The following is an 18551-nucleotide window of genomic DNA, read 5'->3' as shown; positions in this document are numbered from 1 at the left end:
CTTCTGCCTATTAAAGGGATCAGAAAGAAAAGTAAAACTTTTATAGTGTTCCTTTAATAGTGAGTACATGAATTACTCATTGGGCTTCCTCTGGTCCAGGGCCCCATAGCAGTAGCAATCGCTATTGCTAAGCCCCTGCCTACAAGGACATTCCTCACCTTAACGCTGATGCCTTGGCTTCACTGTTGATGTTTTCAGACGACCTCCTCTCCTTTCTTCTCTTCTTCTTCCTCTTCTTTGTGGACTCTTGTGAGTACGGAGTACAGTCCACAGGTTCTGATGCAGGATTCAACAAGATGTGGCCCTGCAAAGTTTTGCTTTTCTTTGGTTTAGTTTTAATTCTCTCGGATTTATCTGGTTCCTCAGCCTCCAAATGGGAAACAACACACTCAGACCTCTGGCCGAGCTCTGCCGACTCCTGCAGTTTCCTCTTTTTCTTCTTGTGTTTCTTCTTGAAGACCAAGCTCTCGCCGTTGCAGGTTGTGCTGTGTTGGTCCAGTGGTAGCTTCTGTTCTGAGATGTTGCCCTGTGCTGTGGTCCTACAACCGTCTGTGGCCTCTTCCCGGGGTGAAAAAGTCCTTCCCGATGTGTGACTTACTGAAATGCTGAACGGGTGACTGGATGGAGTGAAATGTTGGAATGGCTGAATGTCCGACCGGCTGTGTATCTCATGGGGTCTAAATGTTTTGTGTTTAGAAAAGTTATTACAAGTCCCAGGGAAGTTGTCTGAGGCTTGAGTAGAGTCTCTGCAAGAGAAGATCTGAGTCAGAAGGTCCAGCAGATTGACAATCAGATAAATAGCCAGGCAAGTCATACAGCAAAGTCATAATGGTCACCGAACTGAAACATACGCCAAACTGTCCATGAAGCAACGTGAATCACATGCTTCAGAGCAGCAACAATTAGAGGGTGGCAAGAGGTGGCTCCCATTCCCAAATGTCCCCCTCCTCACACTCCCTGTCTCCTGCTTCACTCACCTTTTCTCAGTGCTCCTGCGATGGGATCTCCATTTACCCGTCCAGTGTCCTGTATATCCATGGCTACAGCGGTGTCTTATGTGACCTGTTTCGTGCTGCTGGGTCACATCAGCTGTCGCTGTAGTCAGAGAGGAAGCAGTACTCCACATCGCTGATCTGCTGAGAGCGGGTGAGTGATGCAGCACATACCCGGCATCCCGGGGATCAGATGCTGGGGGCCAGCAGGGAGATGTGGCCTTGGGGGAAGCAGAGGGAGGTAAGCGTGCCAGTGGCTGCAATTCACAGCTGGATGTGTTTCTCCTCTCTGGTCCAGCTATGCGGGGGGTGGTGGTTGCATCCTCACAATATATTGCTTCAGAAGGCAAAAACCCTCCAATATAACTTTTCTGGTGGTCTACAGCGGGCCAAACATATTGCAAAGTGGGGGAACGACCTGAGGGTCAAATCTAATGGCTCCGAGGGCCAGATTTGGCACACAGGCCGGAGTTTGACATGTATTATGCTCTATAGGATCCAAAGCCTTCCCTATCCATAGGCAAGTATCTGACTTTTTTGTTAATTGTGGGCGCTTTTGGAGGTGCAGCAGGCATTTACTTACTACAGGGGCTGCTCTGTAGCCTCCCTGTCCGAATGAAAGTCTCCATCTTTTGTGTCCCTGTGCCGCAGTTTGAAATTCTCACGGTGACTTCCTGCATCCCTGGCAGTCACAATGTATGCCGAGAGATGTAATCACATCAATGGGAACTACATCTCCCAGCATGCATCACAATTCCCTGGCATACATTGTGGCTACCTTAGTAATCGGGCATAACTGTGGGAATCTGGGGTCCTGTAGAGTGGGGGGGGGGGGGGGGGGGGTGGGATAAGAAAATGGGAGGCCTCCATAGAGACGGGGAGCTACTAAGCATCTCTCCCATAGGTAAATAAATGCTTGCTGCTGCACCCAAAACAGCCTGCATATTTCACGAATGGCCCTTAGTGGGAGGTTCGCTTAAGATGTTTTTATAAAATTGTAGACAATTCCAACTTCTAAGCAGGTCACAGGAACAGGAAGTGAGAGAAATTTCTCATAAGAATGGATACAAAATGAAACGAAAAAAACAAATAAACCAAAATACTACACACAGACACACAAATCCTGTTTCCAACCCCTTTCCACACTAAATGTACAATAAAACAAAAACAAACCAAAACAAAACCTGTCATTGGGTTTATGAAAGTTTGTAAAACGTAAGCACATACAAGCGGCATCGGACAATGAAGGACACAAAGCGGGGGAGGCCACAGGCACAGCTTGACTTACCGATGCTTATGGAGAGGCTGGGGCGAGGTAGGACCTGGGGAGGCGGAGATGGGATGGGCGGAGCCAGTGGTGATGGAGTGGGGCGGAGGGGAGTAAACGTCATTTCTGCTTCCCTTCTGCACCATGTTGCCCTGTAGTTATTGACATAAATAAAATCTTGGTGGTGTAAAGAAAAAAAGGGGAGGTTTGAGACAAATCGAAATGAAGGGGGGGGGAGGGGGAGGAGAGAAGAAATTTGATATATTTTATAAATAAAAAAGGGTACACGCACCCATATATATATGTATAGGCAGAAGAAAGTATACATATATACGGAGATGACGAGATGGGAAGGCAGTATGACAGGTGAAATGGTGTGACCAGGCCACAAGGACAGACAACAGGACAGTGATGGGATGAAAGAAAAAAGACCTGTTAGAAAACTAAAAGAAAATTAAATTAAAAAAAAGAAAATTAAAAAGGGTAAGTTCACAAAAAAAAAATTACATTTTGGTTCCAAGTAGCTATTAAAGTGACACTGAAGGGAAGACAGAAAATGATATAATGAATTGGTTGTGTAGTACGGATACCTAATAGAACATTAGTAGCAAAGAAAATAGTCTCATATTTTTATTTATAACATTGCATCATTCTCTAATATTTGCAATTTACACACTAAACTCAGCATTCTAAGTGATTTCACAGAGCAGGGTAGTGAACCTTTGAACTGTCACTGTATTTTCTGCAGAGTAGACACTTGAGATAATAAGCTTGTGCGAGGGCACAGGATGACTGCAGGGGGCTGGTAGATGCCCCAGGTAAGTGAAACTCATGTTTTTTTTTTTTTTTTTAAGTTAGTTAAGGTTCCTTTAACTCTTCCTGTATTGGAAACAATATGAGACTCATATCTCTGCTGCTAATGTTTTATTTCTTAGCTGTACTACACATACAAATCATGTAAGTTTATTTTCACTTCAGATTCCCTTTAAGAGGATGAATCACTCTGTACTCTCTCATATCTTTTGAATAATCCAACCACATGATGAAAGTCCCGTCCAGACGGACGTCTGCTAATTTAGCTCATGCTAAATACTTTTCTGCTACCCAAAAGCGTTTGGCATTGGTTCCAAATGTTTTGGCATCACGTTGTGTTTTGTGCCACTAGAGGGACATGGAACCATTAACGCAGCTGATGCTAGACTCCACATGCAAGGTGTCGGAAATGATGATCGATTGCAGCTTTTGCCCAATCGCTGGTTAACACACTAAGGGGAGCTCTGCCATTCATCTCAGTGTGGGATGCGGTGGATCCAGATCTCAGTGTGGGACGCAGTGGATCCAGACGGTAAATGCAGAGTACAGGCTGTCTGAACTGACCCTTTAGCACTAGAGTATGTACTGTATATCTGAGCCTGAGATTTTAGCTGCATTGGGACAAATCATTAGCAAAGGGGAATCTGTGCTTCATGACAAATGCTAAAATACAACCTGCCTTGGTATCAGGTTTCACACACTATTACAAATGTTTGTTTTATGCTGCACAATACAGATACATTTCCTCTTCTCCTCAGACAGCTCGTTCAGAGAGACAAGCAGCTGCAGTTTAAGCTAATGAGACCGGTCATCTGATGAAAGTATAAAGTACACACAGAGTTAACAGATGTAGGGAGAGGGATTCCCCCTCCCCTCAAAATTCACTGGTCAGTCACCCTGGCCTGTCACCCTCCATCAGTGAATTGTGAAAGGAATTGGATAACATTAAAGAAGAGATAAGCAGTTAGAAACACAAACTATTCCCATCCCAGCTTAAAAAAAACATGTTAATCGCTAGTGTTCTCTTAAGGGAGACAAGAACAGAGACAGCATACAAAGCTTTATCTGTCTAGGATCGACCATAGAGGTGGCCATATAACAATGAGCTTCATCTAAAAAAATGTACTGTACACTACTTTTACTTTCTTTAAAGTCCCACTCCTGGCCTAGTTTAACATGCATCTGCTAGAATGTCAGTTAAATTTAGTTAATATTTTGTAAGAAAAAAAAAACTGACCCCATTGGTATGCAAAATAAAAAGGGAAATTAATCTCTTACACCAATGCACAGATTCTCGATTCCCCAATGACAGAGATGCCTGCTCAGTACTAGTCTGAACCACTCCCACTTTAGTCACATGACCGTGCAGAAGTAGTCTGATTGCTCTGTTGGCTAAAGACCTCTCCCACTGCTACCGATGCCAGGTAACCTTCTCGCTCTAGAGCAAGGAAGCACAGACCCTCCCGGACCACCTCGCAAGTCCTGTTTCCTGATCACTCACATATCCCCCCCCCCCCCCCCCCAGCACCCTGGAAAAAATTACACCCTGGGGGGATTAAGGGGGTAGGGCCTTGGTTCAGAGGACATGGATGATCGGAAGGGTTGAAATGGGAAAGGATTAAACAAGAACCTCTAAGCCTTAAAAGCACTGTACAGAGATCCCCCTGCTGGGGTAACTTCCGACTATAAAACATCTATATTAGAATCGCTTCATTTGTCCTCTTCACACTACAGGCTCTTACCTTTTTAGCTGATAAAGCCAGTTTTTTGGCTGGTGGTGGAGACATGGTGGTCAAAGCTTCGCACACACTGGCCAACGTCGGAGACTTAGACTTCAGGGCACTGTTCAAGCCCATCCGCTCCATCTCCATCGGCGGGGAGCGGCATGGAGATGATGGTACATTCCTGACGGCAGGTGTATTCCGGGATTGCTCATTTAGAAGGGGCTCCTGAAGTTTCCCATTCTTTACCACCTCCTGGTTACTCTCTTCCCGGGATACCAGGTTCTCATTAGAAGTTTTGGAGGTGGACAACGAGCACAGGCTGGTGGTGTCCCAGGTGGATTTGGAGTCCTCTTGCATTTTAGCTTCATTTGTGCCCATTGTTTCATGAGAACCCTTAAACTTGTTGTGAGCAGGCTTCTTCAGCCGACTGAGATGGTCATCCAGAAGACAAGGAGAATAGGAAGATTTGGAGCTCAGCTTTGGAGATGGGCTGGCGCTCAGTGGCCTCATACGGGGCACTCCATTGTGCTCTTTGCTACTCATCATTGGAAAGGTGCGAGAAATAGGGACTCCAACCTCAGTCGGTGACTTCTTTTCATGCATTCCATCCGACCTCTTGAAAACAGAAAACACGTCAGAAGAAAATAAAGCACTTAAAGTGCAATGAAACTCAGATTTCATCACTAGTATAAAACATTAAATACAGCATAAAAGTGATCGCCTCATCGTCAATCAGGCATGTTCTTGGCGGCAGTGAAGTAATATTGAAAATTATAACAAAATAACTGCCTGTAATCCATCTTGTTCTCCACAGTCAAGTCAGCACCATCAAGATAGTTCAAGCTCTTTTATTGATAAAAGGTAGCATAACAAGCATAGCAGCGACAGCAGCGCTGTTTCGGTCAGAGACCTTTCTCACGCTGTATCAAGCAGTGTTATACTTAATTGCACTCACAATTGTGTTTAAATAGTTACATTACATTATTTACATATAAGAGGCAGTAGTTCCCTATGTGGTCCGCCTGGCCTCCTAGAACACCTGATTGGTTGAGGATCCTTGCCTGTGATTGGCTTTTGGTGTAGGAGGTAACTATGGGTTTTGGAATGTACTGATGAAAAATGATTTGTGCTGTCTTGTAGATAAGAGATGGTGACATGTCAATCTCATAATCATAATAACTTTGCAGAGTTAATCCCATAAATCTAACTAGCCTTGAAATATAACTACTGCTTAAACAAGTATCTCTGATAATAGTTAACAACTAACTGACCTCACCTACTTGTAGGTATTCATGTATTCATTTATGCAGTTTTGTATAACCCAATAGTTAGCATATATGTCAGGACCCAATAGGAGTCAAGGTAGGAGGAATAATTGTAATATGTTATAATTCTAATATGTAATTTGGAGTACATAGCTTCTGTTCTGAGCCTTCCTCGACAGACATATTGTGTTTGTCTCCTGTACAGTAAATAAACCTATACTATACTTCCTAGAGACTGACTGGTGATATTTCAATCAGATGGTCGATCGGCCATCAAGTCACCTGATACATGGCCACCTTTAGTTGTATGCTGTGCTGAATGTTTTAGAGCAGATACACATTTTGAGTTTTATACCACTTTAAAGCTGAAGTCTAGGCAGAAACAAAACGTATAAACATGGACTATGCATCTTCTGTCAACATTGCTGAGTGACTTTTTTGGGCTTATCAAACTCCGTCAAGGTTTTTCAAATGAGTTGTTACCTGCTCCAACTTTTCAGACTTCTGACCAGGGCTGTGGAGTCGGAGTTGGAGTCAGAGCAATTTTAGGTACCCGGAGTTGGAGTCGATGATTTCATAAACTGAGGAGTCGGATGATTTTTGTACAAAATCCACAGCCCTGGCAAGTATTATACTAAGGAGTCGCAGTTATTTTGGGTACCCGGAGTCAGAGTTGGAGTCGCAGGTTTCATAAACTGAGGTGTCGGAGTTGGAAGATTTTTGTACCGACTCCACAGCCCTGCTTCTGACACCTATAATTAAAGGATGTCTTAGCCCTTAAAGAATCCTGTAATTTACGCCATGTGTGTGGGGAGGTGTACATAGTCTTACCAAGGGCTGTGGAGTTGGAGTCGAGGAGAAAAGTTTTAAAGTGTACCAGAGCTGAAGAAAAGAAAAAGTTGTATACATATCTGGGGCTTCCCCCAGCCCCATAAACTTGGATCGCTCCCACGCTGCCGTCCTCCGCTGCCCGCAGATCCGGTATTGGGTCCCGTAACTTCAGCCAGTCACAGCCAGTCTGCGCAAGAGAAGTGCGCCCTCTATGCCTCTCTCCAGCAGCTGCACTTCTCTTGCGTCAGACTGGCCGCGACTGACAGAAGTGACGGGACCCGATACCGGAGCTGCAGACAGCAGAGGACAGCAGCGTGGGAGCCATCCGAGCTTATGGGGCTGGAGGAAGCCCCAGGTATGGATAAAACTTTTTCTTTTCTTCAGCTCTGGTACACTTAAAAACATTATGAGCAGTTTCTAAATAGCAAATAAAGCCATTACAGTGCAGGCATAGCAGGAAGAGTTACTTATCCGTATCTGGATGCTGAGCTTCTGTGTTCTCTGGAGCGTCTTTCAGAGATACAGAGTACAGAAAAAGGCTTTACTCCTCCCTCGTATGCATTGCTGCCCTTCCTCTCTCCCAGCTTGAATCAGTGACTGGAACTCTCTGCTACGTAAACTGAGTTCTACTGGTAACCAAGGAGATGTGCCAACTGTAACTTTTGTTGCTGGATTATTAAGACCAGTATATGTATACTTTAGATTACATACATAAATACTGTCTGCTGGAGGATTTTAGTTTTCGATCAGAGATCCAAGCCCATCAGTCTTATTTATAGCAAAACTGATTAGCCTATACAGTACTGCAGCTCAATAACGATTAAGGGCTAATTATCACTGGAAGCTGCGGTAGTTTCTGCTGTGGCTATCAAATCGCTGGGCCATGCATGGCTATAGTGATTTGGCTGCAGCATGTAGGGATTTGGACGTCAGGCCATACATTAAGAGTTTTCTCGCATGCAGGGAAACGCTGCAGATTCGGTCCAAATTGGGGCGTAGTGGTATTAGGCCCTAAAGCAAACCTATGACATAAAAATGAAAAATATTTCAGAGGCTTCCCCCGTCTCCCTCCACTTCGCCAGCACAGAGACCCCAGAGGCTTGCAGCTGTGCTACTGTACAACAGACGGGCTGCACTGTGGATGGCTTACACCTGCGCAGTAGCACAGAGCTGCAGCTCTAGCACAAAACCCTGAGCCTATTTGGGTCTGAGCTACTGCATAGACGTGAGCTGTATATGCTCGATCAGACAGCCGTGCTCCCTGGGAGGCCCAACGCTAGAACGGCTGAGGACAGAGCGGAGGGGGACTGAGGAAGCCTCTGGGTTTTTTCCCTTCAGGTACACTTGGTAAACATACAGTATGTTCATAAAGTACATATTCAGAGGTTATCTTCAGTAAGAACTGCATGACAAAACATTTTTTCTTACAGAAAAATGCCCAGAAGAACGATACGCAGTACTGCTACTAACCACTAGGAAGAAGACTATCAGTAAACCACAAGAAGTGGAGCCCGCCACAGTTAATGCAGACCTGAACTCAGAACTTCCTCTCTGCTCTAAAAGATAGGCAACAGCATAATAACCATTACAGAAAAAAACATTTCTATGTTACAACTTATAGAGCTCCTTCAGAGATGTTGCAGTGTAGTTACTTCCTGGTTTACTGGAAGCACAGAAAGGGTTAACCCCCTGCATTTACATATTAGCTCTCAACTCAGCAGACAGCTGGGAGCTCAAATTACACTAGCTCATTACTTGCCAAGAAGGGAGAATTAGACAGGCTGTTCTCTATAAACACAAACAGGGTGGATTTCTCTGTGTTCTCCTTCTCTCCTGTGTAAGAGTTCAGGTCCACTTTAACAATAAAGGATCGCATTCGCTATCCTTACTGGTATACAAGGGGGTGAGATAGGTATACAAGGGGTTGTTTGGGATTATGGTGTGACATTCTGTAACTGGCTCCTTATGTTAGTCGCTGTGCTGTGGAGGGGATAGGTGTGCTCTTCCGTGACACGGAGTAGCATTGGCAGCTCTTGTTAGGAAGCCAGTGCTTCTGTTCTCTTTCTTCCTAAACAGTAAGTCTATCAGTGTAAGGAGGTAGTCCCTCCCCTATGACCTTTCAAGCCTCCTTATTGGTGTTCTAACATGAATGAGGGCTTCACTGTCCAATAGGGATGCTCGAGAGATCATCTGCAGACACCACCTTTGCTCACATCTCTGTAAATACTGAAACAGCATACACATAGTTTGCACTGTAGATAACCTCTGGTTATAGCCAACAGTGATTTCTCACGTGTTGCTATAGAGGCAGTACTTTGAGGAATCACCCACCTTCCCAATGAGCGGGGATGACAGGCTACCATTAGAGAAAGTCTTCTTAATAGTAGGAGGGACAGAACTAGGACGAGAGATCTGGGGATGGGGCATTTTCCCCGCAGCAGCATCAAAGCTCTTCCGGGACTCGGGAACCCTGTGGAGCGAAACACATCTCTGAATGCCAAGAAGAAGAAGACACAGCAACAACAAAGCAAATTCAGAAGTGTTCATATGGAATGTAAGGAGTGGTGTTGTTGTTCGAATTCAGGACATCGGGGTTCGGAACCCGAACAGACGCATTCAGCACAGAACAGCAGGACGGGGCGAGTCTCATTTGATGCCGATAATTCCTCTTTCCAAGCTGGAAGAGGTAATATTGGAGCGTAATGAAACGCATCCCGTCCTGCACTGAAGTGGTGCAGAGTGCGGATGTTCGGGTTTTAAACCCCAATGTCTTGAATTCGAAGAAGAAAAATAAGAAGAAGCCTTAAAGGACACCTGAAGCGAGAGGGATATGGAGGCTGCCATATTTATTTGCTTTTAAAGAAAACCTGTAGCAAAAAAACCCACCCCTGGGGGTACTCACCTCGGGTGGGGGAAGCCTCCGGATCCTACTGAGGCTTCCCCCGTCCTCCTCGGTCCACGGCGGTGGCGATAAAGCTCCCCGAACATCGAGGATGTAAAGCCTTCCTGGCTCCTGCGCAGGCGCAGTATTGGCTCTCCGCTCGGAGATAAGCAGAAATAGCCGATTGCTGTCGGGCCGCTCTACTGCGCAGGCGCAAGCCTCCTGCGCAGTAGAACGGACCCGACAGAGATCGGCTATTTTCGCTGTATCTTCTCGCGGAGAGCCACAACAGCGCCCCCGCTGGAGCCAGGTAAGGTATATTAATCAGCGCTTATCAAGGCTTGTCGAAGGAAGATCACCGGACACTTCCGGGGAGCCAGGGCTGGACTGCCCGCAGCTACAGGGGAGGGGGAAGCCTCATTGGGACCCTGAGGCTTCCCCCTCCCGAGGTGAGTACCCCCCCAGGGGAACTTTTTTTCATTACAGGTTCTCTTTAAGCAATCCCAGTTGCCTGGCTGTCCTGCTGATCCTCTGCCTGTAATATATTTAGCCATAGCCCCTGAACAACCAGGCAGCAGATCAGGTGTTTCTGACATTATTGTCACATTTGACAAGATTAGCTGAAGCAGGTGTTTTTGTCGCATGGCGCTCAGCGCCGGGCACCTCATTGCAGCAGTGTTATGCTGCGCGGGGCACGTAAAAGAACTTTGGGGCTTCGGCATTTGCCCGTCCCTGAATTACACCTTCTCTCGATGACTCAGAGGGGGAATAGTATTTAACGCCACTGGGGAGTTTAGCGGCAGCAGGGAGAGCAGTCATTTGGCTCTCCCAGCACCCAACTAACAGGCGGCGTACTAATACATATGCAGATTAGCTGAATGTTTTTTTCTGGTGTGATTTAGACATTTCTGCAGTCTAATAGACCAGAAGGGGCTGCCAGGCAACTGTTATTGTTTAAAGGGAAATATGGCAGCCTCCATATTCTTCTTACTTCAGTTGTCCTTTAAGGGGCCCACTAACAGTACAATTTTCAGCATAGAATCGCCCGAGTGATCAGATAATTACAGTCAGAAATCAATATAACATAACATTATTTCACCACCAACGAACCAATCTGTACTTCCTATCCATCACAACCGTTATAAAAGCCGTTTTTCCAACAACAAAAAAACTTAAAAAAAAAAAACACGAAAAACGAAATTGTTACGGAACGATCACCATTAGAATTGTTCACATTCGACTTGGAACATAGTCAAGGTTTATTTTCTGCCAATCTGATAGTTGTGTGTGCCGGGAAATGAAGTCTTTATCGCCTTACATCACGCAGTGCAGATGGGTATGCTACATTCCCCAGCATGCATCAGTGGACGGGAACACCACATCTACCGGCACGAAACAAGTAAAAAGGGCGCCATAGGCAGTAATGTAAATCACTTGGGGGGAGGGGGGGGTCATTTAAAAAATAATAATTATAGTTGAGGTGGCCGGGTCATTTTATTGCTGCTGTTTGGTATATGGTACATTACCTCAGGTAGAAGAGCACGTAAGCTTGCTGGTTGAGCACAACTTTGATGTTACTGGCATGAACCAGTGAATCATTCATCTGATACCACTGCCCGTTGCTGGCCTGAAGAGGAAGAGACAGTTCCATGGGTTACTCTCACACAAGGCATTACTTGCTATATCTGTCTGCAGGCACATTAACCAGACTCACCTGTTTACCATGGCAACCAAGATCCGCAACCCTATAAGCAGTGGGCTACTGATGCCCTATCATGGGGGCCATGGAGAGCTTTGTCTCTGCTATAGAGATGGTCATTCTGATACTAATAATTTCAAAGTTATGTCACTGACTGTCCTCAGAGGAGCTTGCAATCGAATCCCTATCATAGTCATAGTGTAATGTCCTACCATATTATTATTATTATTATTATGTATTTATACAGTACTGACATCTTTTGCAGCACTGTACAGAGTACATAGTCATGTCACTGACTGTCCTCAGAGGAGCTCACAATCTAATCCTATCATAGTCATAGCCTAATGTCCTATCATATTATTATTATGTATTTATATAGCACTGACATCTTTTTCAGCAATTTACATAGTACACAGTCATGCCACTGACTGTCCTCAAAGGAACTCACAGTCTAATCCAGGCATGGGCAAGCTCGGCCCTCCAGCTGTTACGGAACTACAAGTCCCACAATGCATTTGCCTTTATGAGTCATGACTGTGGCTGTCAGACTCCTGCAATGTATTGTGGGACTTGTAGTTCCTTAACAGCTGGAGGGCCAAGTTTGCCCATGCCTGGTGTAATCCCTACTACAGTCATATGTCCACTGTAGTCCAGGGCCAATTTTTAGCGGGAAGCCAATTAACTAAACTCTATGGCTTTGGGATCTGGGAGGAAACCGCAGTGCCCGGAGGAATCAAAATCAGCAGCTACTGCACTAGATAGGTCTAATTTCAAGATGCATACATTTGAATGAAATGAATATAAAATGTATCATGAACTTGGAATAATTAGCATATCATTGAACGTGTCTCCTCTCCTCAGAAAACTGGCCAGAGAGAGTTCCACAGACATTCATTGAAGGGCTGTCCACGATCAGCTGGTTTGAAGAAGTTTATAATTCAAGATATGAGTTCATGTGAATTTTGCATCAACTAAAATGTATTTGCATCTCAATTAATATCTCTAATGTATTTAAAATAGTTTACCAAAGTGATTTTCAACCATTAAGATTAATTCACGGAGTCTATCTACATGCCTATTGGAATCCTTCCCCCTCCCCACTACCTAAGGTCATCAGGAGATGCCTATGTGGGGTGCTGCTGTCTTCTGGGTAGAAGAAGTGTGCTGCTGCAGCAGTCCAGTTATTTCTGGGAGGGGGTGTGGTGCGTGCACAAATCCATTCTATTCCCCTTCCCTAGTAACTGCTGGAGAGAATACATGGTAGCTACAGCCACAGATCACCCACTCTCCTTCTGATATGGATAGTATGTTGGAGATTCTAGTGGGGAAGGAAAATGGTTTCCTTCTACAGCCCACCATTCCAGCCCTAGGTCCATCTTTATCTTCTGTTCGTGAATGCAGCTGAGGGTGACTAAGCAGGTCATGCCAGCGACGGGACCTGCGCCAAACCGTCAGACAGCATACTAAAAACTCACGCTGTGGGTAAGCTCATCAGCACTGGGCATGCGTGAGTACGCTCTGCACATGCCCAGTAGAGAGCAGCACTTGTGCAGGGCTTTTTCCTCCATGTAACAAAATGTTGAGCCTTATTTCTTCTATCCTATAAGTTCCTATAGCTGTTCTAATGTGCTCTGTCTTACTGCAGCCTTTCCTAGTTGCACAGTGGCTGTGTTATCTCTGTTATATCATCTAATCTTCTCACCTCTGTCGAGCTCAGGCAGTCAGGCTGGAATGTGCTGTGCTGCTTGTGATTGGATAGAAGCTATACACACCCTCTCCAGGCCCCCTGCACACTCTGTATGACTCACACACTAAGCTACTCTCAGCCTATCACTTGCTATGTCTTTTGTTTGTAAACACTGCATAAAAATGGCATCCTGTGCTGGTTGCAAAACAGCTCTCCACCTGTTTCGAGCTGTGTTCCCTTCTCTCTCCATGGTTTACTGTACCATTGACTGATGTGATTTTAAACTGTTTTTTGATTATAGTTGGCTTTTGTTTTGGATGTGCGCTGAAATGGAGCTCAGTATGGTTGCTCTAATGCCACCTTGCTGTTTAGTAAATTTGTGAGGAGTTCGATATTCAACTCTAGAAAGGGAAAGCTCTGGATACCATAGAGCCTTCTTGGTCCTCTCTCTGCCCACTCCTTTCACTGCCAGGCCCCAGTGAAGTTCTTTAACCAGCTTGGTGGAATAAATCTTCGGGACTCCTCAGGCAGCCTCTGGAAGAACTTGCATCTCCGAGAACTCCAGAACACGAGCAAATCCATACTGCACATGCGCTGTACAGATGCATCAGTCCTCGGAAGCACAAGGGGATGGGAGTACTTCCAAAGCCTGCTAAAGAAGTCCTGAAGGTGCAGAAATTCATTGAGGGACAATGGTGGAATGAAAGACAAATAGTACAAGGAAGCCTCATGCCAGGGGTGTCAAACTCAAATACAAAGTGGGCCGAAATTGAACACTGGAACCTAGTCGTGGGCCAACCTCAATGTCTACTGGCCACCTTGCTCCCTTATAAAGTTTCCAGGTGTCTAACTGCCACCCCCCCCCACCTATACAGTTCCCTGGTGTCTAGTGGTCCTCCCTCCCCTAGTGTTTAGTGCTTTCCCCTTACCTCGCTCATATGGCTTCCCTGGTGTTCTAGGGCTTTACAACCAATATAGCTTTCCTGGTGGTTTAGAGTGGACCAAACATAATTTGAAGTGGGGAAACCACCTGGGGGCCAAACTGAATGGCTCTGAGGGCCAGATTTGGCCCGTAGGTCGGAGTTTGCCATGTATGCTCTATGGGATCTAGAGCCTTTTCTCTCTAAAGTTGAGTAACTAACTTTTTTTCCCTCAGAGTTGTAGCATGAGTTTTAACAATAGTAACTATCCCTTGTCGCTTTGTTGCAGTTGGGATATCCCCTGACCACAGCAGAAGGCCAAAACTTGGTTGGGATTTGCAGAAGTGGGTAATTATTTACTTCCAACTACTGTATACAGTATTTTCACTTAAAACTTTAAGTGCACTATTGTTAGGCTTGTTTATGCACCAGGGCCCTGTTTGTGAGGACCCACGATGTGAGTACTAGTTTCTGAAACAGTTTTAAATAGACTGGATTTTATTTTGTGGATAGGAGAGCTGACCCTTTGTATTTGGTTTGTGTGGTGACGGCCACCTGTCAGTATATTGAGCACTAGGTAGTTGCAGGTCTCTGCAACATAGCGCTGAGGGGATATCTACTATTGGAGAAAAGAACCTCTGTTAGCATGGCTTATTCTACTAAGTGTGAAGCGCTTGTACCTTTCTACCTCCTATGAGTTGAGTTTTAACAAATATACTTTTCCTCCCCAAACTGTTAAACCAAAACACACCCAGAGCCAGACTAGTGTCCTGTGTGTATATTTTTTCTTACAACAGCTAACTGCCACTTCCTGTAAACTAGAAGACTGTGTCCTTACATAGAAAACAACTGTCCTACTGCAATGCAGGGATTCTGGGAAGTAACGTTCTTCCTCCTTTGGGGATCACCTGGTCACACCTAATTTACCTGCCCAGCAGCTGCATTCGGAAGGGTGAGGAGAAAAGCTGCACTGGACTCTGAGAAGCATATTTGACACATGACACAGGTATTCCTTCCACAACTTTGCTTTTATACACTGTATACGTTCACATATCATGCTGACTGCTATTAGAATTTACCTTGTTCAATTTGTGATACGTTTTCCTGAAAGAGAGGCATGCAGGAGAACTAGAGGTAAGAAAATCATCCTTACTTACTTTTATGTAGCAGTAGTAGTGCCCAGCATGGCAGCTGTACCCAGAATGCACCAGGACAGCATAGAGAGCATACATGACCGGGTCGCCATTACACTGAGACATGTACGGACGGATGTTCAGAAATTCTGGGTAGCCAACATCCTACAGAAGAAAAGACAGTGAAAGTAAAGTTGAGAGGAAGATTAACAACAAAGATAAACAGGACGCGGGGAAATGGGGTCAGCATCTTCTCTGCCGCCACAAGTAACCAGTAAAGAATGAACATGGTCCAGTTCTGGTTGCCATGGACAACTAACACAAATCCCTCCCCAGGTGGCCTCGGGCTGCAGTTCTATTTATCTCACAGGAAAAGCTGCTCTATGTAAATTGAAGACGCACCCCCTGCTCCTGCCACCAACATCCCATAAACAGAGATGGTGGCCAGTGGCAGAAGCTTAGTGAAACAGGAAGGGGCGGGCATAATTTACAACTATGGCCTAAAGGCTTGTACACACATGCAACAAAACCACCTGTTGTCTGATTTTGGTCTGTTGGAGGACAATCAAGCGGGTGTACCAGTGGCAAACGAACAGACGAGCGACTGATAACAGGCGGCTTGCCCGATCCAACCGGCAGATCAACTCACATGACTGTTGGGTTAAGATCGTGCAGTTGGCCACGTGTGTACAAAGTCGTTTGTACAAGTTGCTTGTTTTCAACGTGGCCACATCCTGCAGTTTGTTTCACTTGCATGCAAAAAATTCAAGTGAGTTGGTCATTTAGTAGGTCGTGTAAACAGTTGGTTGTGGGGTCGGTCGTGCACTTTGCTGAACTTGTTTATGAGCCTTAAAGTAGCAAGAGGGCTATGGGGGCTGCCATATTTATTTTCTTTTAAACAATACCAGCTGCCTGGCAGTCCTGCTGGTCTGTCTGGCTGCAGTAGTGTCTAAATCACACCAGAAACAAGCATGCAGCTAATCTAATCAGATCTGACAATAATGTCAGAAACACCAGATCTGCTGCATGCTTGTTCAGGGTCTGTGGCTAAAAGTATTAGAGGCAGAGGGTCAGCAGGAAAGTCAGGCAACTGGTATTGCTTAAAATGAAATATATGGCAGCCTCCATATCCCTATCCTTACAGTTGTGCTTTGAGGCTCCCTTAAAGTCCAAGTCCCTACACATACGAAAAAAAGGCAATTTCAGAACAAAATGAAAAGTCTTTATCGGTGTGAAGTAATTTCAAACTTGAATAGAAGACGTAGAGGGGGTTATTTATACAGCAAGTCAGTCTTCTCATTGAAAGATCACATGATGTCAGTGTAATAGGCCACCCATAAAAGAATATGTGTAGAACAGATCTATCCCCACCCAGAGCTCTCTCAGAGTCCAGATACTCTCAGTGGAGAGAAAATGCTTTTAGCAGCTGACCTTTGTTATTTTGCCCCCACTGAAGTTGGCAAATCTTTTCAACGACAACGTGAGGACATTGGAGGCGCGATGGATGCTGAACCTCTTAGTAGCCGGGACCTTCTTCTTACATCTGACAAAAAAAGAAAACAAATACATAAGATAATTGGACCATGTCTGAGGACTGGCTGATTTGGTGGAAGCGCTTACTGATACTATGAGAATGGAGGAATTTCTCATTTCAACTCTAAACAAAATGGATAAATTTACTGTCCAATGGGCATTGTGATTAAATTACTTAGACAGGTTACAGGCCTCCGATGGTCCTACTTACAACGACTTTTAGGGCCTGAGCCCACTGATGCAGTAGTATACATCTCTGTCCGCTCTTCAGCATCTCTAACATTGATGTTTAAAGTGGACCCAAACCAAACATTTTTTTTATTCAAAATATTTAGTTGCACCACTCTGACACATACAAATATAAATAAACACTCCTTCAAGCCTATGAGCATTTCAGTGCATGCCTTTCACACTTCTCTTTTCATAACTAGGGTTATACAGGTGGCAGCCATTAGCAATTCCTCCTATGCTGGACACCATCTACTCCACCAGTTTGCCGGATTATTTGCCGGCAATATGAAAGGAAGGGAGGGGTTTCTCCAATAAATGTAAAATATTTTATATTTGTCATCATGCAGCTGAAAAAAGGCTGCTACTTATTATTTTAATTTAGAAAATAGATTGTATTTCTGAAATCTTGTATTTTTAGTTTGGGTCCACTTTAAAAAGCGGACACAAATGCGTCAGTGGGCTCAGGCCCTTAGAGTGTTTGTGGTACATAAGCAAGTCAGTTACCCCATCAGAGGTGGAAACATGGGTATCCTAAATTGTACAACTATAATATGAACTGGTCCGCTAAGACTGAGTGCATACTGTATATACTCGCATATAAGCTGCATTTTGGGACATAAAAGTGTCCCAAAAGTGTCTGTGTGTGGCGGCTTATACGCGAGTCATGTGTGGGGATAGTTACCACTCCTAGTTCCTGGCAGCATCTCCCATGCAGCTTTCCTTGATAGATGTCCAGGTTTCGCTTTCTTCTCCACCCGGGGAGCCACTTCCTGTTTCCCTTGCAGTTCCGTACTTGGCCACAAGATTTCAGTGGGGAGTACGAAGCTGAAAGGGAGACATGAAGATGGCTGCCCGGAGACCAGAAGACACTGACGGCCGGATCTGTAGCAAGTACAGAACAGCAAGACAGACAGGAGGATGGCCGATGAGGAGAGGTAGCTTTATGTACACTTCAGAGCACTCTGCACCACATACACTCTGCTATACATACATACATACACTGCATCATCACATACATACGCTCGGCTGAACATACATACACTGTATCATCACATACATACGCTCGGCTGAACATACATACACTGTATCATCACATACATACACTGCTGAACATACACAGCATCATCACATACATAACCTGTGCAAGCATGCTTCGCTCTACATCACATGCACCACACTCTACACCACATACAGGGGGTGGGGGGTGTCAGCTTATCCATGGATTATACATTATTAGGTTGTTTCAAAGGCAAAAATTGGCCTATACATGGAACGGCTTATACTCGAGTATATACAGTATCTGTTCCTTACTGAGTGCTTGCTTATCACCTATCTCAAACGATGTGCTTTCTCTTTTTCTTTCTAAACATTCATCTTTCTTTCCCTTTTTCTTGGTTTTGCGTCTATTTTTTAAATGAGGGTCTAAACTACACATTTGGGCTGTACACTATACACTAAATCGAAGCCTATTAGTTTATGTTTGTATTCATACGAGTGAATCATTTCATAGTCTGATACAATACCAATCTATTCTATTGTAGTGGATTGCTGTATGCCTTTATTGTGTATATATAA

At 44.8% G+C, this 18551-nt stretch overlaps 1 protein-coding gene across 3 annotated transcripts in view; it reads right to left on the bottom strand.

Moving 5' to 3' along the window:
- USP36 (ubiquitin specific peptidase 36) overlaps positions 1-18551 on the bottom strand; it is a 60631-nt gene that overhangs the window by 24034 nt on the left and 18046 nt on the right. For all 3 annotated transcript variants that reach the window (XM_068263814.1, XM_068263812.1, XM_068263813.1), the window contains exons 9-15: positions 16644-16755; positions 15237-15377; positions 11300-11400; positions 9224-9362; positions 4815-5411; positions 2281-2411; positions 159-746 (exon numbers count right to left, since the gene is read on the bottom strand). In XM_068263814.1, the coding sequence (XP_068119915.1) occupies positions 159-746; positions 2281-2411; positions 4815-5411; positions 9224-9362; positions 11300-11400; positions 15237-15377; positions 16644-16755 (1809 nt within the window). The remainder of the gene's footprint in view (positions 1-158; positions 747-2280; positions 2412-4814; positions 5412-9223; positions 9363-11299; positions 11401-15236; positions 15378-16643; positions 16756-18551) is intronic.

Source organism: Hyperolius riggenbachi, chromosome 12 (genome assembly GCF_040937935.1).
Source record: "Hyperolius riggenbachi isolate aHypRig1 chromosome 12, aHypRig1.pri, whole genome shotgun sequence".
NCBI classification, from domain to species: Eukaryota; Metazoa; Chordata; class Amphibia; order Anura; family Hyperoliidae; genus Hyperolius; species Hyperolius riggenbachi.
Note: the sequence above shows the minus strand (reverse complement) of the source record. Positions and strands in the feature narration are given on the sequence as shown.